Here is a 27,583-nt window from a genome sequence, read left to right on the forward strand (position 1 = left end):
ATCAAAGCAGTTGAAGCTCCACATCAGGGCTTGAGAGGATGTCAGGAGAAGGGTTAGCAATGTTTTGGGAAGGCCTAGCAAATAATTCAGGTTTTCCTTGGTTCTTGGCTTATTTTTGGCCATCAGAGAAAAACCATCTTGCTGTGAGGGCATGAGGTTAAAACTGCCACTGGTTGAGCTGTATGGGACTGTGAGTTGGAATACTGGTGATGGTGCCTGCTATCTGAATAATGTGGGTAAACTGGGAGAAAAGGAGGCTGTCACTTGCTGTTAAACATGTTTTTTTTTTACCTGATAAGCACACTTAGTGTAGAATTCTTACTGCAGTGCAAAGTGATGCCCGCTGAAACATGATTCCAGCTGTCACAGGCCAAGGCAGGAATGGGTTAGAAAAGTTACATTTTTGTCACTGCTTTGGAGCAGCCATTCACACCCACCTCTTTCAGGAGAGGTCACCATTTCTTTGTACAACCCACGGAGTTTGCTGTGCATGTGATGAGCCTCCTTTGATGGTGCATCTGCTGCTGGTGGCTGTGGCGAGAGCGATGCTCCAGAGACATCCAGGGCAGTGCAGACCTGCTGGCTTTTCCTGGCAGGACACAGGAAGGAACCCAAGGCACAAACAACTCCAAACACGCTGGGTTTCCCACCCTTCACAGGTCAGACCTGCTCTGCTTATCCCATGGGGCAGATCAGCTCATTCCTGTGTCCTGCTGTGTCCAAGAGGGTCTTGCTGTGGATCAGTCAGCACATTGCCTGCTCTCCAGCTTCCCCAGGGACATGCAGTGTCTGTGACAGGGACTACAGGCACAGGTGGTGCCCACAGCCCCCGTGCCCTGTTTGTTTGGGCACACAAACCCAGCTGGCCACCCCAAGCCTGGGATTCAGCAGGTGGGAGAGAAGCTATGGCGTGTTTTTAGCTCCTGAAATAGCAGTGAAACCTGCACTGTATACACAGCACTTGGCTTTTCCTCTAACTAGAGGTGGATTTTTCCATAAGACAGGGTGGGGGCAGGTGAGTTGGCTGCTCCTCCTGCCCTCCACGTCAGATTCTGTGGGCTCTACCCTCACCCACCATCCTCCAGCACGTGACAAAAGGTAGCAGCACTTCCATCAGCAACATGAGTGTGGGTTGGTGGTTGTGTTTATTTTTTATTTTTTTCCTTCCCCAAAGGGAATTTATTGCTTTCATAAGGCAGCTTTCTGGACTGAAGTCCTCCCTTTATCTGCAGAGCCAGCACAGCTGATTGTACCCAGTAATTTTCCTGCTGGTGACCCGCGAGGAGGGGCAGCTCCTCAGCTGGGGACAGCTCGGTCCCAGGGCTGTCATTAGGCTGTGACTCAGCTGTCAGGAGGTCTTGCAAAAACGGGGTGTGGGCAGTGCCCTGCTCTCAGCCCCAGCCTGGAGGCTGCTGCTAACAAGGTGCTGAGGAGCCCTGATCTCTCAATGGCTGCACCTGCTGAATGCAGGGGCCTGGTTTAGAGCCTGATGTACCTCACCAGGATAGTTCTGAGGCTGTCCAGCTCCGTGTTCAGCCTGCTGGAAGGTGGAACTTGATCCTTCACACTTCCTGCAGCTCTCTGTGCCTGGGCAGCCTTTGGCCTTTTGCTGCAATGGTCTCTCCATGCCCGGGAGTGATGCTGGCCTTCTGCCCCTGGGGCTGTGACAGTAGGATCCCTTTTTCCCCCTCTGAGTGAACTGCCAAAAGGGAAAGCAAAGGCAGGGATCTGCACTTGCTGCCAGCAATGGCAGCATTTCAGGTATCACATGAGAAGGATGTGCAAGATAAAGTCACCCCCTGCTGCTGGATCAGGGGTAAGGAGAGGAAGCTGAGGACAGAGCACTGTGTGTGTGGGGAGGTACCTGAGCACCTGGCATGAGAGCAAGGGGCTCATGCTGGCAGGACTGGCCTCTCTCTGGAGACATGGAAAGAACTGCAGTCTCACAGGCCACACACTGAGAGCGAGGGGTCTTCTGCACAAATTTCTTTGTGTAACACACACTTATAAACTTGACCTGGCATTAAAAAAAACAACCCAGAGCCATTCTGAAATCAAACAGCTTTTATTGAACTCTTCATATTGTACATTTGTGAACATCTGTGCAATAAATACAGCTCATAGTGTTGGTTTTTCCCAACTCCTTGAAGCATAAGAAGTCTTCCCTTTCCCTTAGTTGACACTACACAGTAAGAAAAGCTGTTGGATGACAGGGGCAGTATCAGCAAGCTCCTGACAGTGAGCCTTGTGTGCGATTTGTAAGAGCAAACAGAAGTTTTCAGAAATGAGCTTGGTGGGCAGATGAGACTGGTGTAGCTGCTTAGAGGAATCCCTGCTAGCCAGAGTTCTGGAGTCAGCCACAGCTTGTACAAGAAATGGGAAATAACACTGGACACGACAATGTGAAAATGATCCTTAAGTCATTGCCTGGTAACTGCTTGCAAAATATTGTACAGCTTTCACTGAATAGTTGCCTTCAGGTGAGCAAATAAAAAGTATTTTTGCAGAGCTAACATTAGGACTGATAATCTCTGACAGTGACAAATACAGCATAAATTGTTGATAAAAATATCCATGTGCAAAATAGGTTTCAGGTTTAGTCACCGCTTGCATAAGCAGCACAGGTAAACAGAAGATGCAGGCACCCACTTCAGAGAAAAAAATACAGCTCTGTTCAGACTCTGGCCTTCGAGCTCAGGTAAAGGACTGAACAAACTGCAGTGTCCTTCTTGGTCTTCAGAGCATTTGAAACAAGATAAGCCCGGTTTTAATCAGCCCTACCACAACTAACCAGGACCAGCAGTGAGGTCCTCAGACATGCAAAGAAAGCATCACACTTACAAGCTTTTGCAGAGGAACTTCAGCCCTTCTGGATTCCCTGTCCCCTTCTCTTTGCTGCCTGCATCCCTGCCACGGGAAAGAGCTCTGGAAAGTTTTTCAGCTGTGCAGCAACTCCATTTGTTTACCCAATTCCTCTGGTCTCACCACAGTGCTGCTGTGAATAAGAGGGGCTGGTGGCTGTCTTCTCCTCCCTGTGCCAGCACAGAATAGGAGACTGCTCCTGTTCTTCCCAAACCACAGGGGAGCAGGTGATTTCTTTGGATCCTTTGACTTACTTGGAATGCTTTAGACTCCCATCCCCTCTTCCCCACCATTTCTAACCACCCCCTATGTCTCAGTCCACAATGCTGCCAGTTTTCATGGCACAACAGGGATTAGTATGAACAGTGTACCAGAAAAACAGATTAAAAGCCTCACACTTCTTTGTAACTGACTAATTTGCTGCCCCACCTTTAACTCCTCTCTTGTGCTGCTCTGGAAAGCAGCTTTGGGAACCTCCTTCTACCATTTTTGTATTTCCTGCTGAATTCTGTTAGGTCAGGACACGGAGCTTTTACAGGGGAAAAGGACAAACCTCAGCTACTCAAGCACCTCCCTCCCTGCTACTGTCAGCAAAGGCCAGATGGCAAAGGGGGAAAAAGTAAAAATCAGATAAAAGCCAGTAAAGTAAATATTCAAAGGCAGCAGTAATGCCAAAACCTAGCAGCAGTGACATCTGCAAGGGCAGAAAACACTTCAGGTCATAGCATCTAGTGAAGTACATGGGTCCTTTTGCACGTGTGGGGATCAAAGGATGTAGTAAAAATAAGTAAATCAAAGAAAGAAGTCTGCTTTCCCTGTAAATTAAGATATGGAAGAGTATCTGACAGTAGTATTTGAAGTAACTGGAAAAGGGGTTTAGAAGTTTAGCTGGAATACTGATGTCTCAAGGGGTACAACTGACCATTCACAGACTCCTGACACAAAGAAGCATCAAGGATGTCAAAAGCACCAGGATCAAGGACCCTGCCCTTAACTGTGCGAAGTCATTTATGACCTTGTGAAGCAGCTCAGAAATACAGTTTGAAAGATGAGTTAGGAGGCTCTGCCAAGCAGCAACTGAGGTAGGACAGAGCTGTTCAGCCTAGAAAAGCTACCACAGATTTGAACAGAGGGTTTTAACACACAGGTGCACACATCTGGCACTCACAGAGGTTCACCTTTCCACTGGTCAGAGCACCCAAGCTGGGGTTGCTCCTGCAGTGAGGGGCAACAGTGAGAGAGAAATCACTGAACAGCAAAATGGGAAAAAAACTAAAAAAAAAAAACGAAAAACCAAACCATCAATCACCCTTTAGAACCTTTCAATTATTATTATTGAAGTTGTATATTTTTAGACTTCATAGTAGTTTTTTTTCCAGAGCCTTGGGAAAAGTTGTCTTAAATCTTAAAGCAGTGTATGAATTTACTGGTAAACCACAGTGTAAGGTAAGGATGAGTCACTTTCCTTCAGCAATAACCCTAATCCAAAGGGGTGGCCAGTGCAGGGCTTTTCTCAGGGTAGGAGTACCTGAGTGAGACTTGGAATTTACAGCTCTTGACAGATTATCTTTGGCTCTTCTAAAACAGGCACCCAAAAAAAGGCACTCTGAGATAAATAAGAGGGTGGGGAGAGAAGAGGAAGGTAATAGATGAAACAGCATCATTTTAAAAAACCTTCAGGCAAGGAGCTTGATCTTACCTTTTAAATCTTTCCATTTGTGCTTACTTAACAGGATTGGGAAAAAAAAATAGGTCTGTCAAGGCAGGGAAAGCTGGTGCTCTGTGTAAAACACTGTCACTGCTTTATGTTTGTCACTTCACTGCCATGCTTCTACTCAAACTAGCTTTCCTCAGAGCAGATGGCTGGAGCAATTCTCAGCTCCATCCCTCAGGATTTTCCTTGTTTTACACTGATGCCACCAAAAGGGAAACCCTCCTTTCTTCTCCCCATGCCCCAGTCCCAATTTTGTCTCCACACAGGTAATATCTAACTTAACACCCTTGAATGGGGGGGGGGGGGGGGGACCATCCAGAACTTTCCAGAGCTCTCTTGGGCCTCTGCTTCAGTAACTCTTTATTTCAAGACATTTTATGAATCTGAAACGTTTTGGAAAGCCAGCCTTTAGACATAACAAATAAGGAACACACCAGTTAATTTAGGCAATATTTTTTACACATACATATATATATATATATATAGGTAAAAAAATAAATTGTCTTGACAAGAAATATTGCTTAACCTGATTAAGAAACAAGTCCCAGCAGCTGTGCAATACAGCAGGACACACTGGCTGGATAGCTGACACCAGGATAGCTAACTGCTTATTTTCAGAATTTAAAAAAAAAAACAAAAAAAACAAAAACCCAACAAAAAAAACCACATTCTACTTAAGACATAAACCTGATTCTTTGTTGGAGATTGGAAAATGTTGAAGAAGCTCCACGTTGCTGCTTGGCTTTAGCTGGATTTCCTCTCCCGCTCCCGTGCGGTTACAAAGTTCAGGAGGTCGATGGCTGTCACGATGCCAAACACCATCTGCCGCTTGCTGGAGGAGCCATCCGTGTGATCTGCACAGAGAAAAAGGCAGCTCTGCCTTCAGGAGGCACAAACACACCCCCTTCTGCTTGGTTTCAGTGGCAGTGTTTGTAAAAGTGGGGGCTGAGCCATCCCAGCTCCATGATCCTGGCACACAGAGGGGAAACACAAAAGGCAGCTTGGCCAAGAGTCCCAGAGGAAGTGACAAGGATTTTCAGCTCAGAAAGGCTCCTCATCAAAAGGGACACTGAGACATTATGGAAGGAAGGATAAGAGTCTGCTGCATTTATTTTTCTTGACACAAAAATTCAAACCAGGCCCTCTGCCATAAAGTGTATTTTCCTCAAACATTAATTACTTGAAACAGCTGCAGGTGGCATTACCCCATTGGAAGCAGGAGCTACTTGGACAGCCCAATGGAACCACATTTTGAGGAGGAAATGTGACACAGGAAGATGGTTATCTTCCTGCATCCCTGTCAAATACAGAATCAGTATAAAAACCTCAATACCCCATTTATATCCAAAAAAATTACTATCCATTTAGTCTGTGCTGCATTGAGAGCACAGGTTCAAGTGATTTTCTCATTGTGAGCCTAAGCCTTGACCTGGGACTCAAGTGGCAACGTGACCTCTGGCCCTTTATTTATTGTCTAAATTCCTTGTTCCTAAAGTCTGCCTGTACTGAGATATTTAGTCTACTTCTATAATCAGTTTTTTCAGTCAGCTGGACTGTCATGGGCTTTTTATTTACCCATCTCTGTTCCACTGCAAGCTTCCAGTGAGATTCTAGGTTTATAAATAGTTAGCTCAGAGCCAAGAGCACATCCTTATGGAGATTATCAGGCAGCCCCAAATCTGATGGCTCTTCTTCTTCCAGTTGTAGTTGAGAAGCTAAAGATAAATTTATCTGGCACAACTTAATATAGTTTTGACTCTTGTTTCTCAGTGTTTGTAACTTTGCAAGCTGTCTGCTGCAAGGAAGATGAAACAGGACGAAATACTATTCACATATAAGAGTGATATACCCCAGATTTGAAGATTTATTTAGTCTAATTAATCACAGAATGGCTTGGGTTGGAAGGGATCTTAAAAATCATCCCATTCCAACCCCTGCCACAGGCAGGGACACCTTCCAGTAGACCAGGTTGCTCCAAGCCCTGTCCAGCCTGGCCTTGGACACTTCCAGGGATGAAAATGAGTAGCACATAGTCTGACACAGAAAGGATTTTGCTACTGCAGAGCTCATTTACTCATTCACACTCCCCTTGCTTCTTGTTACCACTCACAAATTTGCTCTCACAAGGTGCAGTACTTTGTACTCACATTGAATCTGTTCATGAACCACCAGAGCAAAGTGGTCTATTTCCAGGATGTGAGAGAGTTTCCCCAAGTTGTCTTTCAGGTTAATCTGAGGAGAGAGTTACAAAACTCAAATAAAACAGTCCTTTCTATGTTTAGTGGTCAATAATCCCCACACACTTCATGCAGAACTAAAATCAATACATCAGCATTTGTGTGCTGCTACCACCTGAAGCGTTAGAAAACACCAACAAATTAAGGCCAACTTAAAAGATCTGTTTCCTTTGTTTCTAATTTTCAAGAAAATGAAGCACTACATGAAGTTATTCATTCTGACTCTGTAAATATAATGAATATAATGAAAATCTGAAAAATGCTAAGAATCAAAAAAGGTCTCAAGTGTTCCATGTGTCTCAACAAAAGAAGTTACCATAAAACTCTTCATATTTGGTGATTTTTATTCCAAAAGGATTGTGAAAAAGTGAGTGAATCAGGCTGCAAAGCACTGGGGAAAGGAGTATGATCTGCAAAGGCAGAAAAAAACTAAACAAGCCAAAAACAAAACCAAGGGTGAAAGATTGCTCAGCTAACACTGGATTTGGGTGCAAATCAAGGAAATGGGATTTAAGAATTCATCTTTTGTGAAGTTTGCTAAGACTGAACAAGAAAGCACCCTGTGTTAATTCTGCAAAAAAACAGATACTTGCAAAACACTTCAGCAATCACCTACTGCAATTATTTTAAAAAATGTCTAAAACTGTTCAAACATAATTTAACATATGAAGAAGCAGCCACAGCTCCATTAACCAGGTGACTCTCCCCAACACCCAGCCTCTGCCATACTTTTATTAAAGGAATTCACACTAAAGAAGAGTCTTGCACTGCAGATTCGAAAAGCCTTTACTCTGTGAGAAATAAATGCCATGGCATGAACAGTTGGGCTCCACTGGAACACAGAACTCTGTTTCCATACTGGGAGTCAGAGGATTCCCAGCAGCCTGTGTTTAAGGGACCAGCTGTAGTGCAGAGTGAGGAACCAATCCTTAAACTTGTGGGCCAGGAAAGGAAGGAGGTGGGAAATCTGGATCTGCTGCCACATGGAGTCACCCACCAGTCCCAAATCTGCTTTCAGGGACTGGGCAGGTTATGGACAACCAGGACAAGCAGCCTTTAGCAGCACTGGGACAACCATGAAGACATAAACATGCCTAGAGATGCTCAGTGGAAATTTAACAGAACCCCCATGGAGTTTTCACCTGTCTCCCTACTGCTCATTCAAGCTCCTTAAACATTTTGCCTACAGGTTTTCTCACACTTAGGCTTTTTTTTTTAAGCTTATTAATTCTTTAAAGCAATGAGTCTATGCACAAGGTACTACACTGCACATGACTGGGAACCCAAACCACTGGAACTAACATCTGACTCCACGAGGACAGCTCTTCCCTCCACTAGCACTTGTTTGGGTTGGCAAATTATCCTCTGACTGGTGTTTCAAGTCCCCAGAGCACAATGGTACCAGGGACTTTCAAAAAATCTATAACCACTCTGCTTCCATTCTAAGAGACTGTCCCAAAATAATTGCAGGGATCCTATCAAAGCAGGCTGCCCATGTTTTACAATCACAGAATGGTTTGGGGTGGAAGGGACCCTAAGGATCACCCAGTTCCACCCCCCTGCCATGGGCAGGGACACCTTCCACTGTCCCAGGTTGTTCAGAGCCCCATCCAGCCTGGCCTTGAACACTTCCAGGGATGGGAAATCCACAACCTCTCTGAGCAACCTAAAAAAGCCAAAAGATCCATCTTTCCAAAATGTACCTCTGCCCTGGTTTACAGGCTAAGCCTCTTATTTGATGCAGCTGTGGTATCCCATGTAGGCTATCAGAAGTCATTTTGGTGACACAGATGATTCATTTTCCCAATTTTGCTCATGAACAAGCCAAATCCCCTTGACTAAAGTAGTAAAAAAAGCAAAATCCACAATACTTCTGAGGTTATGTGCATTCCACCATGTTTCTCCACTAACCCATCAATTCAAATGGAAAAATAACCACTTTTAGTTAACATGTCAGCAGCACCACAGCTTGTGCCACTCCCCTTCCAACCTCCACCAAGAAAATATCAGAAATAAAGTGAAAAGAAATGGTTAAGCTGTTCTTTACTGAAGAAGCCTTCAAGCTGCCCATGGCAAGAGCCACAACCTCAGAAGTGCAGAGAATTGGCACCAGAGCAGCCACAGAAACCATCACACACCACCAGCCCCAGAAACTCTCGAGGTGTCCAAGTGAGGGAGAACGTGAACTAAGTGTTTGTGTTACGCACCACATTTCCCCACGATGCTGGATTGTCTGTCTGGGGAGGAAAAAATAAATTTACATTTGTCCATAAGGAACCAGCACCCTTGCTCAGCCTCAGGGTGGCTCACAGGTTGAGCAGAAGCATTACACACACTTCCAGAACACAGCAGTTACTCCACTTTGGGGCAGTGTTGAAACTTAAAGCCTAGTGAAAACGAAGTCAAGCATTTCATGTTTTTTTAAAAGAAAATTCTGTGCTCAGTAACAGCCCAGGTAAAGCTCACCCAGCCTGTGTAGTGTTAGCACACTTACTCTAGTTCTTGCAAGCAGAGAACCAGGCGCTGCAGAATATACCTGCCTACCTGTTGGAATTGCTTGTAGATTACTTTTCTGACTTCATCAAAAGGCTTAACTTTTCCAACAAGCAGTGAGGAAAGCATGTTACCCAGGGTAACCATGCCCAGAATCACCCTGGGGAAGGAGAGAGAAGGTAGGGATAAACAACACAAAAGCCTCAGGTGTTCCTGTAGAACAAAGCACCCACTGTCAGCCAGCCTGCAGGAGTCAGTTCAGCTACTTCATGGCAATAATGCAGCATTATCCATGGGACACTTGGGTTCTGTGTGTCTGCAGGAGACAGAGTACAGTTCTCAGAGGTCCTGGAGACACACACACAAGGCAGCAGGTGCTGCGGGTCCTTCTGAGCACCAGGCTCTTTGTATCTCTGCTCCTTGCAACTGGAGAGGGCTACCTGCAGTCTCAGAGAGCTTTTGGAAAGCACAAACTTTTTCCCCACTCTGATCTGTCCTTTTGAAAGGTGTGACAGCCAGAGACAAGCTCACCCCAGTTTGGCTCACCTCCCTTTTTCCTACGAGGATCTACAACAATTCATCCCTCAGGTCGGCACAACTGAGCAACTCTTCAATACTCAGCCTGTCTGCAGGAGACCTGCAGGGTGGTAAGGCACATCCCAGCTTGCTGGGGACACCCTGGTTTCTAGGGGTCACTGCAGCACTGCCCTGTAACACAGTGTGCTGAAGAAACTCTGTGAAAGCTCTGATAGAGGTGGGCACATTCAGGGTTGGCTGTTTGAAATAGGAATTTTTGCTTTGTTACGTTAAACTGGTATTATTATTAAAAGAAATCAAATTATCCTGCAGAGACACACTGAGTAAGCACATCAAAATAATCATTAGAATTGTGTGAAGGGCAGGACAATCTGATGAAAACACACAGTCCAGCATTGGTGTGTTCAAGGCAACATTTCCGAGCTGCGTTAATAAATGAAAAAGGATCAGGGAGAAGGCAATTATACTTCCAGCAAGCTTTTAAAAGACATCCCCGAAGAGCTGGCAAGGGAAGTGATACATATGGATGAAGAGTGATATATGTGGACATACCCAGATTCATCAACAACTGGTACCTGGTCGAATCCCTTCTCCCGGAGGATTTCCACAGTCTTTGCACAGGTAACAGTTGGAAGCACGGTCAGGGGGGCAGAGAGGCTCAGCTCCTGAATACTGATGTTCCACCACCTGGGGATGGAATGAAAAACAAACCCATGCAAGTCTTTTGGAGAGAACAGAACCAGTCCTCCATGCACAGTGGCCTCCAGCACCACAGGAATGACAAAAGGCTGCAAGGAAGAGTCAGGATTCAGTCAGAGTCAATAAAGCTTCGGGGCTCTCAAGTTTTATCCCCAATATCAGAAAGTCACTGAAGTGTGAGAAGGCTTGAAAATCACAACCCTTTTCCTCATTTCATCTGCTTTCTGTGATTACAGATAGTTACTGGAGAGCACTAACCTCAATTCCATTATTTATATCTTACACAGAAATTTTGTGCTCCTACTCGAAGACCTATTTACAGTCATTACAGGCAACAATTTAGGGAAGATTCCCTCCCACCTATGTAGACTTGCAGTGCTTTGCACTCAGGAACTCTGATTTTGAAAGGATTCTTTGCAGACTACCTTTTCTTTTATTTCAGATATAACGCTCTTCATTAAAAAAAACAATCTTTAAGTACTAAGTTTTCTTCTGCTGCCATACAACTCAAGGAAGGATGTCAGCTAATTAGAGCAGATTTGATTAATAGCTGCAATTATACATCAAGACAATAGCATGGAAGATCAGCTAAATCAAAGAAGAAATGTAAATTGAAATGAGCTTTAAATTAGCAACTGCCATAAACTCGATTGAGTAAACTCATGGAGATCCAAATGGATCTGACAGGCTTACCAAGGTTTGCTGCCAAGGTCTTCTTCTTTCATGAATCCTTTCTGAATCATCCATTTGTCACTCAAGAACTTGGACCTGCAGAGCACCAGGAAGTGAAAATCTCATTAGCAGGGGCTGAACATCTGACAGCAAACAGAGGCAACTGTTCACAGCTCACTGTTGCCAACAGCTAAAGTGTAGCTGGAAATAGCCATCATTTGCCATCCAAGCTTACCAGCCAGGGACATGGGGAAGAAATGCTCATGGGAAGAAAAAGGAATCCCATAGGAAACAAAGCTCCAACTCCATCAGCCCCTTGGAATACGATAGAGACAAAGCCTGGAATGGGGATGTGCCAGGCAAGGTCTGTCTGCAGCTTCTGTCTGTCTAATATTGAGCTGGACGCAGCAGAAGTCAGGAAACTCAGCTAAAAATACCATGTTTTGGGATATGTTTCAGTGTGGTTGGAGAAAAACTTCTCAGCACAGCTCAAAGCCTGGGGGCTGCCACCTGCAAACTCACCCTGAGCGTGGCTGCTGGGCTGCAGGAGTGCTGGGTCCTGCTGTTTGGGCACAGGGACCCTTCCAGGAACTGGGATAACCAGTGATCCCCCACAAATGACACAGTGAATGCAAAGCCTTTGCTGTGAAAGATGCTAACCACTGATGATTATCTACTGAAATCAGAGCTCAACTTTAAAAGGGAAAAGATCATCCCTGCTCCATGTCAGATGCTTTTTAGATAGCTCAGAACTTGTGCCCCAAAGACATTCCTTGCTGGGATACCTGGGTGTTACAAGGAGGTCTGTAAGGAGGTCTGAGGGTCTGCCTCACCCCTTTCCCAGAGGGAAAACCAGCAGGTCCTTACATGTAGTTCCTGATGGAGTCAGGTAAGATGACAACACAGCGCTGACCCTCCTTCAGCTCCTTGGCTGCCTTCACAGCTACAGACATGGCACTGCCCGAGCTGCCACCTGCCACAACACACACAGGGGCCAAACTGTAAAACCCCAAAATGACAACGATCAAAAGAGAGGAGCAGGGAGAACAGAGGAGCCCAGAGCAAGGAAGACAAGTTCTGAAGTGGAACGAGGTCTCTGTGATCTGCACAAGGCTTCAGCCACCCAAGGACTACTCAGAGAAAGCCAGAGGGGTCCCGCCTGCTCTTACCACACAGCAGTCCCTCCTCGCGGATCAGCATCCGTGCTAACGCAAACGACTCCTCATCATTGCTCTTGTACCACTGGTCCACAGTCTGGGGAGGGGCAGGAGACACAAACAAAGCTCTGTTTGAATGAGGAGGGACAGGGCAACCACACAACCAGTGTGAATTCAGCCCCAGCTCTTTGAGGGAACAGCTGCCCTGGTGAGCCTGGGTTTCCATCCTCCTCCAAATGCCAAGTGGGGTTTTTTGCCAAGGTAAGATGATCACATCAGCACAAGGGGCTCCTTATTGGCACCCTGCTGTGAGAGCAGGCTGCTGTGAGTCAGCCTCAGACAGCATCAGCTTCCTCCCCTCTTGGAGGGCTTCCCAGGGACACAGGATCTGCTCAGGACGCAGTCACACCACTTTGTCCACAACGGGTTGGGATGCTTTGTTGGAGGGGATTTCTTTATTGCTTAGTTGTTGGGTTTTTTGTTTGTTTGTTTTTATTGTGTGTGTTTCATGATTGGTTTTTTCGGGTGTGTTTTGGGGTTTTTTTAAGCATAAGTGTGTGTTCTAGGAAAACGTTACCGACTTGCAGCATTTTGACCTGGCACTGTAAAACAAATGCAGCCAGTTCAGAAGCCTTTCAAGGGCTGTTTTTGCTGATGGAAAGAACAGGAATGGAATAGTTCTGCCTGCTAGCCCTTCCATTTCAGCTCAAAGAAATACTTTCCCAAGTTTTTCCTCTGCCTTTAACCTCACTCCTGCATCCCAGCAGAGGGCAAAGGGCAGTAAACCAAGCAGTGTGACTTACAGATCTATCCAACACTGTGGGGACAAAATCATATCCAATTCCTTCCACTTCATACATTGTCCTGTCAGTCTTGTTCAGTTCTTCTGGTTCAGCGAGGATGGAGCCTTCAGGATCCACACCTATAATCTGGAGAAGCAGTTTCCACTCAGGCCACCGAGACACACAGCTTTGGAGAGCACAGCCCCTGTGAGCACTGGCTTTGTCACAGATGCTGGTAGCACACAGCCAAGTGACAGCAACCTGGTCTCCTGTTGATTTCCTCCTGGCAACATTCACCTCCCCTAGGAGCAAAATGCTTTGCTGCTTCTGACCCCTTGGAAACCCATCCCATCTCCTCAGGCTGTGGACCACTTGTTCTACATGAGTTTTACTTGGTTTAACAGAAAACAGGGCTTCCCTGAGACAGGGCTGTCCTCATTCACATGTCATCATTACAGACAACTCATTTTGTGTAAAGTGCAAGCAGATCAGTTTTATTTTCCTTATCACTCCATGCCTGCATAGGAAAACACTCATGATTGAAGCAGGATCACAAGTTCTGTGAGGAAATCTATCACATCACACAGGAAAACACACAGGCTGGTGTGTGCAGAGACAATTCCACTGGGCAGAACCTCAGCAGCTCCAGAGCAGTTGGGGAAGGCACAGCCAGGGAGGAAACTCAAGGCTGCAGAGCACACACCAGAGAAGGAAGTTTCCCAGACACCCCATGGAAGCATCTGAGGGTCATTGCTCATCTGCTGAGCCAAACCTGAACTCTGGTCACCAGTGGGAGCAGAGCACGATGATGTCAGACACTCTGAAACCCTCTCTGCAGCCAGAACGACATTCTAACTGATTGAGAACACCCAAGAGCTTCCCACAGAGACCCAGGGCAGGCTTACAAGGAGCGGGATGTGCCAAGTGGGGCAGTTTGAGGAGACACTAAAGAGAAAAGCAGTGGGCTTGTCACTTACTTTGCATCCTGGACACTTCTCCTTCAGCTTCCTGGAGATGCCAGTGATGGTACCTCCTGTGCCAGCCGTGGCCACCACCATGTCCACCTTTCCTGTTTAAGGGGGTGGGAGAGAAGTGTGAAATCTCCAACAGAATGATGGATTGAAAGCTCACTTACACCTAAGGATGGACTTCCTTCAACAGAAATGCACAAGGGTGGCTGAAAAGGGCACAACAGGGCTCTTTGCTTCCCAGGAGCTGTTGTGAGACCTACCTTGAAACTGCATTTGCTCAATCATCATTTTCTCCAACAAGGGTTTTGAAATGTCCACCCAGAGGCCTGGCAAGGCACCAGTCTGTGGCACTTTGGACACAGCTGGAGGTGGCCACAGAGCTGACAGCTGCAGTTTTCCTGTTACTGTATTTGCTGATACAGACAATTCATTCTCTAAGTTAAACTGAGCAGCCCATTATGTTTGTTAATTAACTGAGTGAGTGCCAAGAGCATGGGATAGGCATCCCTGGAGAGAAATGCTAACACAACTACTCCCTCATTTTCATGTGAAAAGGACTGTTTGAGTGTGGATGTGACAGTTCATCCCTCTGTCACCACCTACAGCTTCTCTGGTGCATCCACACGACAGCTTTGTTAATTAAAAAAAAAAAAGAATCGGTTTTTAAAAGGTCATCAATTCACACACAAAATCAATTGCCTACCAGCCAAAAGAATAACACCCCACCAAACAGGGGTAGCTGAACAGTGCCTGGCCTGTCAGGGGAAGTAAATAGAAATAAGAAGCCTAAATCTGGAACTCATCTGGACTCTCAGTCTGTGGGATGGCAGCTTGTAAAAGTGTACTCACTTTAACTCTTAAGTTTGGCACAGAAAGACAAGCCAAATCCTCTGAAAAGCTAGCGATTTAGGAGGGAAGAGAACCTTTCACATGGTCTTCACCTCAATGAGAATGAATTTAATAGCTGCATTTCTTATCAGGGGTCCAATCAGAAAATGTACTGCTTAATAGGGCAGGTCTGCAGCCTTCTGTATGAATCCCTTCTATCCCCTATGGAAATGCCCACGTGGCTGCAGCATCACATGGAATGTCTCCAACAGCTCTCAAACCAGCTCCTGAGCTGAGGAATGAGCCCAGCTGAAGCTCTGCTGCCACAGCTCAGCCCCTTCTGGTGCTCAGCTGCCCAGAGCCAACACTGAAGAGAGCCCTGCAGTGCCAGAGGGTCCTGCTGGTGACAGCTGTGACACAGAGCAGTTTGTGCCCCTGGGGACTCCAAAGTGAAGATGCTTCCAGTGTATTGGAGTGCTTGCTCTGGGAATGTTAAACCAGCTATTTCTCTATCTGTGATCAGAGAAGAATGACCCTATTCCATGCCAGTCTACCTATGAAGCTTTTTCTAAGGTCACTTAAGCACTGCTTTCTCCATCTCATCACAAGCAGGGGAATCTAAAAACCAAAGAATTCTTCTTTAATGGGAAAAAAAAAATCACGACTGTGACTACTGAAATATGGTAATTCTCTAATGACACACAGGATATGTATGGGGTTGGCTTTATCAAAATCTCTGCATTTCTCATCCAGCCCAGCTCTCATTCCCCAAGCACAGAACAACAGGGCACTACCAGGAGCTTGTTGAAGGGGGGTTTAGCAGCAGAGCAGACCTACCATCACACTGCTGCAGGATCTCCTCAGCTGTGGTGTCATAGTGAGTCAGGGGGTTGCTGGCATTGCGGTACTAAATTGAAAGACAGATCAGCCATGAAGTAGACCAGAAATACAAAAATCACATTTTGAGGCAGTTCAGAAACATTTCAAACAATCCCCAAGCCCCAGAACACCTAAACATACTCTTTGCTGACTGTTGCATTGTGTATTATCTGGAGCCAGGCCCCATAAGTGACCTAATCTAAGCGCAGTCCGAAGGTGCCAGCACCCTCCCGTGCCAAAATCAGTCCTGTCTGTGGGACAGCTACTCTTAGCAACATGACCCCTGTGTCCATTCTTTCTCACAGGATTGCCAGCTCAGTGGAAATAGACACCATAAGTGTTGTAGTTCTGGCAAACACCAGCTCGTTGCTGCTCTCTAGTGACTGTAAAAACTTCCTTTCCTACAGTCCAGCGATTGCTCAGCTCCAGCTCCAGATTTGGGGCATCTTTTCCTCCAGAGACACATGGAGAGTGCTGAACAGACATCCCAGGACACTACAGAGACTCCTCCATGCCGCACCTGCACTTCTGACACCTTGGCTCTTACCTGGTCTAGGATGTGTGCGTTGGGGATTTCATTCTTCAGCCTCCAGGCCACTCCTACGTGAGATTCAGGAGAATCAAATCTGGCAGTAGTTGGGGTCCTCACAATCTCAGCACCCAGAGCTCTCAGGACATCCACCTGCAGCAAATAAAGGTGGTCACAAAACTCCAAAACCCCCTCAACAGGCTCCCTTCACACTCAGCCCCGAGCCCAGAATATTTGCAGAACATTCAAAGCTTCAGCCCTGCCTTCCTTCACCCTCTGCCCAGCAGCTAACAGCTAACACAGGGCACAGGTAACCACTTCGGTGCGCCAGGCAAACCTCAGGTTGTCTTGACATCTGTATTTAAAACAGTTATGGGAGTTTTCAAAGTGGCAGTACTGTGGGGATGGGTCTTAAAGCCATTTTCTATCCATGGCTAGCTAGCCTGGATTTCTGCGAGCACTGGCAACAGCTCCTTGGCAGAGTTTTGCCTGGCCAAGAGCCTGCACCTTTGTTGCTGAAGCCCCAGCACCCATCTGCACCAGGAACTCTGCGAGTGCAAACATGTTTACTTTTAAATTCTTGAAAACAGAGGCAGCTCTGACCTTCTCCATGCTCATCTTCTCTGGCATGACGATGATGCAGCGGTAACCCTTCACTGCCGCCGCCAAGGCCAGCCCGATCCCTGCAAGCAAAGGCACGCAGAGCCCTCAGTGAGCAGCAGCACAGCACAAAACCCACAGTGCCAGCTTTGGCACGCCCTGGCTTTCATCACATTTTCACCAGAGGCTTGAATAGAGTGTCTCCAGAGGGGTGGCAAAGGGAATGTTTCTGCCTGTTGGGGAGAACTGGGTTTACAGATGCTGATACTCGTCTGAGGTTCACAGCAAAGAGAAAGTTTAGCCAAGGGTGGGGAAACTTGGCATGTGCAAACTGCTGGCTTTACCACAGGCACATCACCTTCCTCCTGTCTCACCCACTTCATTTTTCCAGAAGTAACTTGGGAAAGGAATGTGCTTTAAGCCGGAGGAGACTGGAGGAATTACTTTGATTCTGTCAAAAGATCTGTAGAGCCTCTATTGACTCACTTCTGCATAAATCCCTATTTGCAATGTGCTGAAACTAAGTCCTGTCTAAAAAGAAATTATTTAGATGCTGTTTGTGGTTGAGGTTCTAATGCACTGTGTCAGCTTGCTACCACAGTGGAGCACCCTGGCTGTTGGAGACAGACATCTCATTTCTACTCTGAAAATCTGCACCTCCAGCCTGATTCCTGCCTTCCAGCTGGTCACTTCCTGCTCCTGAAAAGCTGAGCTGAGAAGTGTGGAAGAGAAGCTTACACCTGCTATCAGATCACCTTTCTGCTGGACAGGCTGAGCTGATCAGGTTGGCTGAGAGGTGTGTGAGGTCAGGCTGCAGCTCCCCTGCTGTTCTAGGCACCAGCACAGGACCAACACACGCAGCTCAACTACACAGAGACTTGACTGTTCAAAGCTGGCTCTGTTTGTATATTTTTATGTGGATTGTCTAGGGGAGAAAAAAACCACCACCCTAATAATCTTTAACTGTTCCTGTAGGAGAAGCATAACTCACACCTCAAACAATTCAAGTAGTGTTTAATATATTAGGAAGGGAAACAACTTTTCTTAGTATATTATAGATAAATATGGATGCCCAAATACCAAAATAAATAAGACAGCAACAGCCTCATTGAAGCCAAAGGCTGAAGAGAAGTCATCCAGATCTTCCCTATGGTTGTGATGAAGAAAGGATTTTGAGACCTGAACTCTAATACTTTGTACTTTCTGCTACTGACCTGGAAATGCAGCAAACATCAAAACAGGACTTTGGCTGAGAGAGGATAAAGATATAACACATTAGCTCTCACATTCAACATACTCAGTAAGCTCTGAGCAGTAGAGAACAAAAGCCAATTCTCTCAGGTTGCTATGTGCTCTGATCTTTGCTCTTATATGACCAAAAAAAAAAAAAAATCAGCTTTCAGAAGTTATTGTCCTGTATCTCGTTCACTTCTGTCTTTTTGGATTCTGTGGCAAGGAGAATCATTTATCAGGTACTGACCCAGAGAGGGGGATGTCATGGTATGACCTTGGACACAGGAGGAATGAAACACACATGGATATTTTCCACTCCAAGCTATTGTTCAGGCAGGAGGTCCAAAGGCTTCAGCTGCCCTGAATGCCCCTAGAATCCCCTGATCCATCCCCCCAGCAACTGCTGAGCAAACAGCAACAGATGTGACTTCCTAGTTTTCTGCTGCAAGCTGGGGAACTGGTCACAGAGCAGCTCATCACCCCAGTCCCTCCAGTAACAAAGAACAAAATAAAGATCTGCCTGGTCTGTGTCTATCAGGAAGCAGCAGTGGGTGGAAACCCAGGAAAGAGTTTAGGAACAGGATCAGACACCTCTCCAGAACACATCAAGCAGGAGGGCAGCTTGTAGCCCACCCCATGAACCTCCTCAGAGGAGGCAGTGTATGTTATATGTAACTATTTATATTTAACTGTGTTATGTGTTTTATATTTGGCTCAAGGGGGAACATTCCAGGTGTGTTTGACTCCCCACTGGCAGAGCAGCTTAACACAACTACAACAGCTTTGACACAGGAGCTCCAGACTGCTCAGATCATCAGATGCTCTGCCCTGACTTACGGGGACTGTTCTTCCTCCAGCCCTCCAAGGAGGAAATGTGGACCCAGGTGGAACCTGCTGACAATCCAGGGGCTCTGTCAGGCAGTGCTGTGGGGATGGAGCTCATCCCCCATCTCAGCTGCACCAGCATGGCTGCTCCTAAAACCAGGCCCACCTCACCTGACAGAAGGACCATGGGACTCCCCCAACAGAAAAAAGAGGAAGACCCAGATCCACACCAGTCTTTTGGGTGCTTTTTTCCACAAAAATTTCAGTCAGACTTGAATTCCTAAGGACTCTAGTGAGTCTGGCCTAGCACCTCTTTCAAAGCAAAGAGGCTCTGTAATTTAGGATAACGTCTTCCCAGCTTCTCTGGTCAGCAGAGGACACTGCAGAATTGTTCCTTGTGTGAGATGGGAGAGGCACTGCTCCCTGCAGGCACGGAGAGATCCCCTTTCCTCCTGGCACAGGCTCCGATCTCCAACCTGCCTTTTCCAGGAGAACCACCACAGCACTGCCCCCACACTCTCCTGAGTCTCTCCATCCCCTACCTGTGTTCCCAGAGGTTGGCTCTATGATGGTGTCCCCAGGCTTCAGGATCCCAGCCCTCTCAGCATCCTCCACCATCCTGAGGCTGATGCGGTCCTTCACGCTGCCCCCGGCGTTGAAGTACTCACACTTGGCCACTGCAAACACAAACCACCAGGGCTGGAAGGGGCTTCAAAGCTCATCCAGCTCCACCCCTGCCATGGGCACGGACACCTTCCACCAGACCAGGTTGCTCCCAGCCCCATCCAGCCTGGATTTGAACCTGGTCTTGCCCCTCTCCTGGTAAGTTCTCAGGCCAAAAAACGTTTGATCAAATTGGAAGTTTCTCCCCATGCTCAGCCTGCACTTTCACTCCAGTACTCCCAGCATTAATCCCTTCAGTGGTGTTGGACACCACCTTTCAGGACTCTGACCACAGCTCCAGATGCCTCCAGTATGGTTGGGTTTAAAACCCCAAACAAACAAAAAAATTATTCACTGACAGTTTCACCCCTTTAATCATTTTCAGTTATCCTTAGTGATAACTGCAGAGCTGCATTGTGCACACACTGCTGAATACTCTGAATAGGAGAAGCAGTCCAAAACTTCACACAACTTCTTTACATTTAAAAAATTATTTTCTATGAAAAACATTTTGCTTTCTCGGAAAAAAAAGGGAAAAGCTGCAGAAATTGTTCTCATGAGGTACAAGGTGACAGATGTTTTAGATAACCAAATCCTAAAAACCTGAAAATCTGCCAATGAATGCCAGGATTTTTTTCTCACCATTTCTTGTCAATTACCTGCACTCCTGTGGCCAGGTTATATAACATTACTAACCAGAGCTGCCCAAGCTTCTGAAACAGTGTTAGTTAGCTTGTTCTCTGCCTGCAGCAACTCACAGAGTTCACACTTGAGCCCAAAGTGCTTCCCAATCTTGTTGATCCGCACCAAAGGTGTGTTGCCAACTTTATTCAGGATGTTTGGCAGGATCTTCGGAGGCTCTGGCCTGGTACAAACACAAACAAAGCCAGAGTATCCACAGAAGGGTCACACAACAACAACCACACAGCATTTCTGGTGCTTTTTATTTCAACCAGCTTTCTCCTTTAGCAGGCTGGTTATTTTAGTTATTTCAGTTTAAAAGAATATCCACTGGTTACAAACTCACAACATCAAGTCCTTGATCTAAAGCAAGGATTAATCAGACCTGGATTCGTGCTGAAAAACAGCAAATAAAATAACACTTACAGGGTGGCATGGTGATGGGGGGAGGCAGAGAGGGGTTTCCCAAGCTTCCAGGTGCATTTGCTGGGTGTATCAGGGCGGATCCACTGCCTTTCCTTCTCATTGGCCTTGCAGTTCTCGGAGTCCACCCCACCAGAGACAAAATACTTGGCAGGTGCATGAGGGCATGAGTTTGTATCTGGCTTCTTCTGGGAAGGAAGAGTAAGGATTTCATTCTTGGGGGAGGGAGAAGGAAGAGAAGAGGAAAAAATAAAAATAAAGGAGTTGATGTTTCCATAGTACTGTGAGGATGGCAAAGTGTTTCAGCATCATCTTGGTTTGCCAAATCCTTATCACCAACACGAGAATCTTGCAGTGCAAGTTTGGGAGCAAAAGCTCACCACAGTGCCCTGCACAGAGATAATTTAAACACATGTGCTCAGTGCAACAAGCCTCCACAGATACCAAAAATCCAGGACTATTCTCATGGGAGACACCCCTCCCACACCAAAAGCTCTCTGAAACAAAATCTCCCCATTCCAAGAAGACTGGAATGCAGTAAGACTGCTTGGTGACTAATTAGATGTGCCAGAAGACTCTGCATTGCTACTGGTGGTCAGGGAGAACTCTTCCAGAAAGATTTCAACAACACCTCAGAGCCCCATCCAGCCTGGCCTTGAAACCTGGTCTTGGCCCTTCTGTGAAAAGTTCTCCAGCCAAAGAGCTTCTGGAAGTTCCTCCCCTTGCTCGGCCTGCACTTTCACTCCAGTGCTCCCAGGATTAATCCCTTCAGTTTGTTTTATTTATTTTTATTTATTAATCCCTTGCCTCCACAGAATTTCAGCGAAACAACCTAGAAATCTCCCTGGAAACAGACAGGGCTCTCCCAAATCCTGGTGATGCAAAGATGGGCAACCAGTATTCCCCAAAGACCCGGGAGTACCTTAGACAGAGGAACAGGCCTTTCTGAGACAAACTTCTCCATGGTTTTTGGTGGAGGTGGTGGCACAGGAAACTGGACTTTCTTCAGGAGAACAAGTACTGCGGCTCACGAGACTGGAATCCCCTTCAGAGCTGCAGATCGTGCAAGTTAGAACAAAAAAAAACACCTGTCAGGAAACCCTGTCTCAGGGGCAAAGCCACACACATCTTTTTCACAGGGGGAAAAAAAAGGAGCTGCAAAAGTGAAGACAACTTGTATAAACAGGATTAAAAATAAAACATGCAGCAGAGGTATTGTGCAAGGTTGATGGAGGGTCCCCTGACCCCGTCCTTCCTGCATTACCTAATCTTCCCTCTGCCACGTCCTCCACAGCTCAGAGCCAGAAAAGTAAGCACAAAACATCTTTTATCGGACCTTCTGCAACTCCAGAAGCTTGAAAGCCACAAGAAGTAATAGGAAATACTTCAGTTCACAGGAAATACAGTCCTAGAGACACAAAGGGCAAAAGGGCTTTGGTGCTGTCCCCAAAAAACCCTGTACACAACTTTAGGAAAGGCTTTATCCAGGAACAGAGGCCTCTCCACCCTCGAGGAGAACAAAATCTCACAAGTTCCTACCCAAAATTAATTAGTGTTGCATGCACAGCTACAGTGATGCTGGATATAACACACACAGCAAACAGTTCATGCTTCTAGCAGCTTTTTGCCCCAGAAATTAGTAAATACAAAACAGTAAGTTCACTTCTCCTACCAGTTGTTCACAGAGCCTGTCTCCTTCCTTTCTATTAAAGACAAAAATCTGGCTGAAGTTTTGGAAAGCATGGGGGGGTTTTTTTCCCTAATATTTGTTTTCTTCACCACTGTTTTGCAGCAAGGTTCAGCTCTTTCCATTACTGAATTATGCTGGAAAGGGTCCTTGGCCTCATCCTCCTGACAGATGCACACAAAACACACACTTGGGTCTCACAGAGCTGATGGTCTGGTGAGAAAACTGGGAAAACTCTGAATCATAGCATCAGTGACCTTCAGTATTTGATCCTGCAAGTTAACACGGACCACTGACCACTGCTGCCTCAGGCACACCAATGCCCTTCCTGCATGCTGGTTTAAAGAAAATACCTAAAGCACTTAAATTGCTCTCCTTGGGGGAAAAAAAGAACTCTGAAAGGATCAACTTTCCAGACTAAGACTTGAAATAATTTTCCTTCAAGATACAAAGATTTCCATGCCACCAAAATGATACAATTCTATTCAATCAGGTTAATACATGCCCAAGAGCCAAGGTGGACTATAACCTGTCACAGACTACTGACCAGGGTTAGACTGAGACACACCAGTCTAAAAAAGCAAAGATCCCCTGAATACACAGAATCTAACACCAACCAGTCTTTGCTACCAGAAATCAGCTTGCTTCCAGCTCCAGAGCAAACCCAGCCCTCATTTCTCTTTCTGGGAGGTTCCTGGTTCACAGTTCAGAGTATCAGTGGGGATTTTTTTTGGTTAAAGGAAAAATACTGGAGGAGTTTCAAGGTTTCCTATGAGGTACATGGTCCCTCAGACAGCTGGCATGAAACACTGGACACAGACACTGCCTCTGCCACAGGTAACACTGACAATATTGACAAAGTCCAGCTGAAAAGGGGGCCTTGCTGCCAAAGGATCAAATCATTTCAAAATGCAGGAGGAAAGCAGCAAGGGCTTAGAGACAGGAAACAGCAGACTTTGTTCCAAGTTATCATAAAATAGGAGAACAAAACCTCTAAAAGCTTTAAAACACCAGCTCTCAGTGTCTTTCAAGAGTGTCCAAAACCTGAGACAAAAGAAGGAATAATTCATTGCAGAAAAAAAATTTAAGAGGTTTTCAGTACTCGTTCCTTGTATTGATGGCAGGAAAGAAATTAACGTGGCTCTAAAAAGCTGCCTTTTGGAGGATTCCCTCTGGAGAAGGCAAGGCAATAGCATCTCATCTCCTTTACTGTAAGGCAAAAAAAATTAATAATTTACTAACAGCAACTCCCATCTCTTCTTGAACAGCAGAAACTGAGGAAAAGCTGTATTTATTGACTTCAAATAAGCTGTGAGATTCTCTCATATTTTTAGAATAGCAGCACTTGATGTTTGATCAAAGCTTCAATAATGGGGCTTCAACTCTGAACAAAAACGAGGAGAGGGACAAAAAGCTAAACACAAGCAATGCCAACAAAAATCCTGTGACCAAATACTAACCTTAAGCAACATAATTCATTGCTTACAGCCCTAGATGACACAACCTCAGCAAAACAGGAGGCAGAGGTGGTCTAGGATATCCAAATCCCCATCCTGATCCTGCCTACAGACCCAAAATAGCCTTTTTTTGTGGGAATGAAGACTGGAGAGACAGGACAGGAAGATGGCAACTCTGCTGCTGTAACTGCAGCTGAACGCTGCTCAGAAGAGGCTGAGGGAGATAAGCTGCAGGAAGAGCTGCCCATTGTTAGGAAAGAAATCCTGCCAGCCTGAATGTAATTTTCCTGTAAAGGAGAACACTCCCAGAACTAGTTGGGAGTGTGGGTAGAGTCTAACTAGAAAAGCCTGACTAGTTCCTGCCATTATATTTGCAGATCACACAGGGCAAACAAACAAACAAACAAACAAAAAATTAATCAGAAGGACAATTTACAAAGGCACTTAAGCCTAAGTCATGCAGGGGAGAGGGACTCAGAGGTGCGAGATCCAGAAAGTCTCGTGGGCAAGGCTCACATCCCTGGAGCCATCTCCACAGGGAACCCAAGACCCAAACTATTTCTCAGCTCCTAGAGAGCAGGACTGAAGGCCAGTGAGTGAAATTAATCCCCAAGCAGCCTGAGCTGAACTCACTGCACGGATGAGTCAGGAGCTGCAGTCTCCGTGGCTGTTTACAGTGTACAATATCAGCACTAATGTACTGTACTATTTAAACATCCCAGTGTGCAACAACCAAATTAACTGGAGTCTGGCCTGGAGCACAGACGAAGCTGTCTCAAAGGCAGCTGTAAGAGCTGAATCAGAGGGAGATGCCCCCAGGGGTGACTGCTCAGCGAGAGATGAGATACAGAATTCCATCATGCTGCAGCCTGAGAAAGGGAAACTTGATGACGTTAAGCAGCCACAAACAAACCACTGCAGAAGAGTTGTTCTGCTCACCCACAGGTTCTTACAGAGCTGTAGGATCTTTGTAGATAACCAGAAGCAGCAGTTCCCATCCCATTTGGGAACACCACAGCTATAACAGATTCAGGGGCGAGTCAAACATTTGGGTTGTTTTGCTTCTGTGGTTTTTCTGAGTGTGTCCTTGCTCCTTCCTCAGGAGCAGCCATCTCTCCTGTGTCAGGAGATATCAAATGACCTGAAGTAACAGGGGAATGAATTAACATCTGGCTCTAGAAAGAGATCCTTCAAGAATCCAAAGTGTTATTTCCATTTTCTCCTACAGAGCAGATGAGCACAAGCACATCCTCTCAATGCTCACTCTTTAAAAGCCAGACTGGCACACTCAGAACTTCCTGACAGGAAAGGGGCAGTTCTTCAGTGCCCCCACCTCTGTAACAGTGCAAAGATTAAACTCTGGCAGCAAAGCAACTCCCACTGCTGTGGCAACTGTTACTTCAGAAATCAGCCAGGGAGAACAGGCAAGTGGTCAGTTTGCTGTGCCCCCATGGAAGGGAAGCTGTGCCTCACACAGGTGTCTTCTGACGGCTCCATTTCCCAAGTTCACTCCAACCCTGTCTAGACTTGACCTGAAAAGTCTTCTGAGTGAAGACTGATGTCTTCAGGAGCACAGCAGCATTAGAGAAAAGACTGGAGAATGCTTTCTCTGCATTTTCACCTGTTGCAATCCGAAGCTTTCAAAGTATTTCTTTCCCTGCTTCTAGCTCCCCCTTCTTAGCACACAGAGATGGACCAACACTGCAGCCAGGACAGTGCTCTGGATCTGCCCAGCCCACCAAGCACAGGGAGAGGTGGATTCCAGGTAGGGTGACAGAGGCTCACGGATTAAACAAGTTGACCAGCATGACAAAAAGAGGGAGCTGGAGCTCGGCTCTCAACTTCTGACAGGCAGAAGCACAGCTCCCCTTGCCCAGCGTTATGGTGCCTCCTGCAAGGCTTCACAGCTTCTGTTAGCCCAGGGACCTCTGATAAAGGCTGGCAGAGAGCTGGGCACGAAAGCAGCTTTTTGGCTGGTGCATGCTTTGTGGGAAAGACCAGCTGCCACTCTGGCTGCACCCAGGGAGCTTTTAGCAGGATCCCCAGAGCAGCCACAAGCACGGCACTGCTCACACACAGGCCACAGGCCAGTAGCCAGAGGCCAGCCCACGCCAGCCACCCTGGCAGGCTGCCATGCTGCCAGCACCAGGTCAGTGATGTCCCTGAGCCCACAGGCCCCTCATGACCCTGGCTGCCACCACCCTCGTTAGAAGCACAGTCTGGCTTCAGGAAAGCTGGGTAACTCACACACAGAGGGTATGGCAGGATACTAAGAGCCACCAGCTGGCATGGAAAAGGATGCTGAGTGCAAATGCCCCAATGCTGGGCCTGCACTGGCACCGAAACCACACTTCAGCAGCGGTGATCTCACTACAGCCATTCCCCTGCCAAGAAACACCAGGTTCTGAGCAGGTCCCAGTTTCCCAGGAAACTCCTCTCCTCTCTCACATAAGATCCCCAGGTTTCACCTGTCTCGGTGCTCTGTGTTTTTCTGCCTTTCCACAGCACAAGCCTGGCAGAACATGGGGCTCCCACACCTCAAATCAGCACAGACTCGTGGCAAGGGCAAACAGCGTGAGCAACTTCACTGGAACAGGGCCCAGCACTCCAAAACCTCCATGGTCAAAGGATTTAGGATTACAGAGACACACAGCAGGCTAGATACTCAACCAGGAACAGGAGAGGAATCACTCGTCTTTCAAGTTGTGGCTGGTTCAGGACACCGGGAGCATTATTTACACTGCTACTGAAGAGCGCCCTCAGGTCCTAGTCAACTTCAGATCCTTCCTAATTGGGGAGGGGTAGTATATGAAACCAAATGTAAAAAATAAGCCTCATGGTCCAGTGCATTAGCCAGACTTGCAAATAAAAACCTTGCAGGTGAACCTCATGGCACCCACGAGAACAATGGGCAACAAGCCAAGACCAGCTGGAGAGCCGGTGCCAAATCCCAAAAGAAACCCGAAAGGAACAAAGTCATCTGGTGAACCTGTACGAAAAGCAGAGAGCCCATCTCTCCTCTGGGCTCAGAGGTGGCGCTCCCAGGCACCCTCCGGCCCGTCCTGGGCATCCCCAGCAGAGCCAGCACCTCCCAGGGCCGGCTCCGGGGCTCCCCTTATCCGCAGCCGACTTTTCCCTTCACTACAGAACCAAAACAGAAGCCCAGCTGTGTGGCACCACCAGTCACAGAATGGGTCAGGAGGGAAGAGACCGTACGGCATCTGGTCGAAACGGCATCTGCGCAAGCAGAGCCATCCCGGAGCACGTGGCACGGGATCGCATCCAGACGGTTCTGGAATATCTTCACCAAGGGAGACTCCACGGTCTCTGCGGGCAATCGGCTCCAGTCCGCAGCCCTCCATCCTCCATGCCCTCTGGGATGTGGGGCACGGCCGGCCCCAGCCCTCTCCCCCCCCCGCTACATCCCGCTCCCGTGGATGATGCAACCTGCGGCCATCAGGATGCGGCGGCCCCCGCCCTCCCCTCCGCTACGGTCTCCACCTCACCTGCGCGATCCGGACGCTGCCCAGGACACCGCCGCTGTGGGGATGGTGGGGGCGGTGACTGTGAGGACTGTGAGGATTGTGAGGATTGTGAGGATGGTGAGGATGGTGAGGATGGTGAGGAGCAGAAGGAGGATGAAGATGCGCAGGA

The 27,583-nt window shown here is 47.0% G+C and overlaps 1 protein-coding gene across 4 annotated transcripts; it reads right to left on the reverse strand.

Annotated features, from left to right (window-relative positions):
• Window positions 1-4,898: 4,898 nt before the first annotated feature.
• On the reverse strand, window positions 4,899-27,583 carry LOC138112999 (cystathionine beta-synthase-like protein). Of its 4 annotated transcripts, none has more exons than XM_069021017.1 (18): window positions 27,436-27,583; window positions 21,708-21,838; window positions 20,789-20,970; window positions 20,440-20,546; window positions 19,561-19,695; window positions 16,964-17,043; window positions 16,379-16,513; window positions 15,790-15,859; window positions 14,131-14,222; window positions 13,175-13,300; window positions 12,384-12,468; window positions 12,082-12,187; window positions 11,236-11,310; window positions 10,396-10,530; window positions 9,358-9,466; window positions 9,021-9,050; window positions 6,724-6,808; window positions 4,899-5,430 (listed from the first exon to the last, which is right to left on the reverse strand). In XM_069021017.1, exons 2-18 carry the CDS (start codon window positions 21,747-21,749, stop codon window positions 5,321-5,323), a joined length of 1,704 nt encoding a protein of 567 aa, XP_068877118.1. In that variant the 5' UTR covers window positions 21,750-21,838; window positions 27,436-27,583; the 3' UTR covers window positions 4,899-5,320. The 4 variants fall into 4 exon arrangements, with proteins under 4 accessions (XP_068877118.1, XP_068876955.1, XP_068876872.1 ...); XM_069020854.1 differs by having other exon boundaries at window positions 20,789-20,973; XM_069020771.1 differs by having other exon boundaries at window positions 20,789-21,000.

This window comes from Aphelocoma coerulescens, chromosome 1 (assembly GCF_041296385.1).
Source record: "Aphelocoma coerulescens isolate FSJ_1873_10779 chromosome 1, UR_Acoe_1.0, whole genome shotgun sequence".
Lineage (NCBI taxonomy): Eukaryota > Metazoa > Chordata > Aves > Passeriformes > Corvidae > Aphelocoma > Aphelocoma coerulescens.

What these genes read in the sequence shown, in the direction of transcription:
- LOC138112999 (XM_069020771.1), bottom strand. Translation starts at nt 21,749, where the DNA reads ATGGAGAAGTTTGTCTCAGAAAGGCCTGTTCCTCTGTCTAAG. An exon ending in ACGCACACATCCTAGACCAG is followed by an intron (nt 15,860 to 16,378) that starts GTAAGAGCCAAG and finishes CTTTCAATTTAG; the next exon opens with TACCGCAATGCCAGCAACCC. An exon ending in CCAGTTGTTGATGAATCTGG is followed by an intron (nt 9,467 to 10,395) that starts GTATGTCCACAT and finishes CTCCTTCCCCAG; the next exon opens with GGTGATTCTGGGCATGGTTA.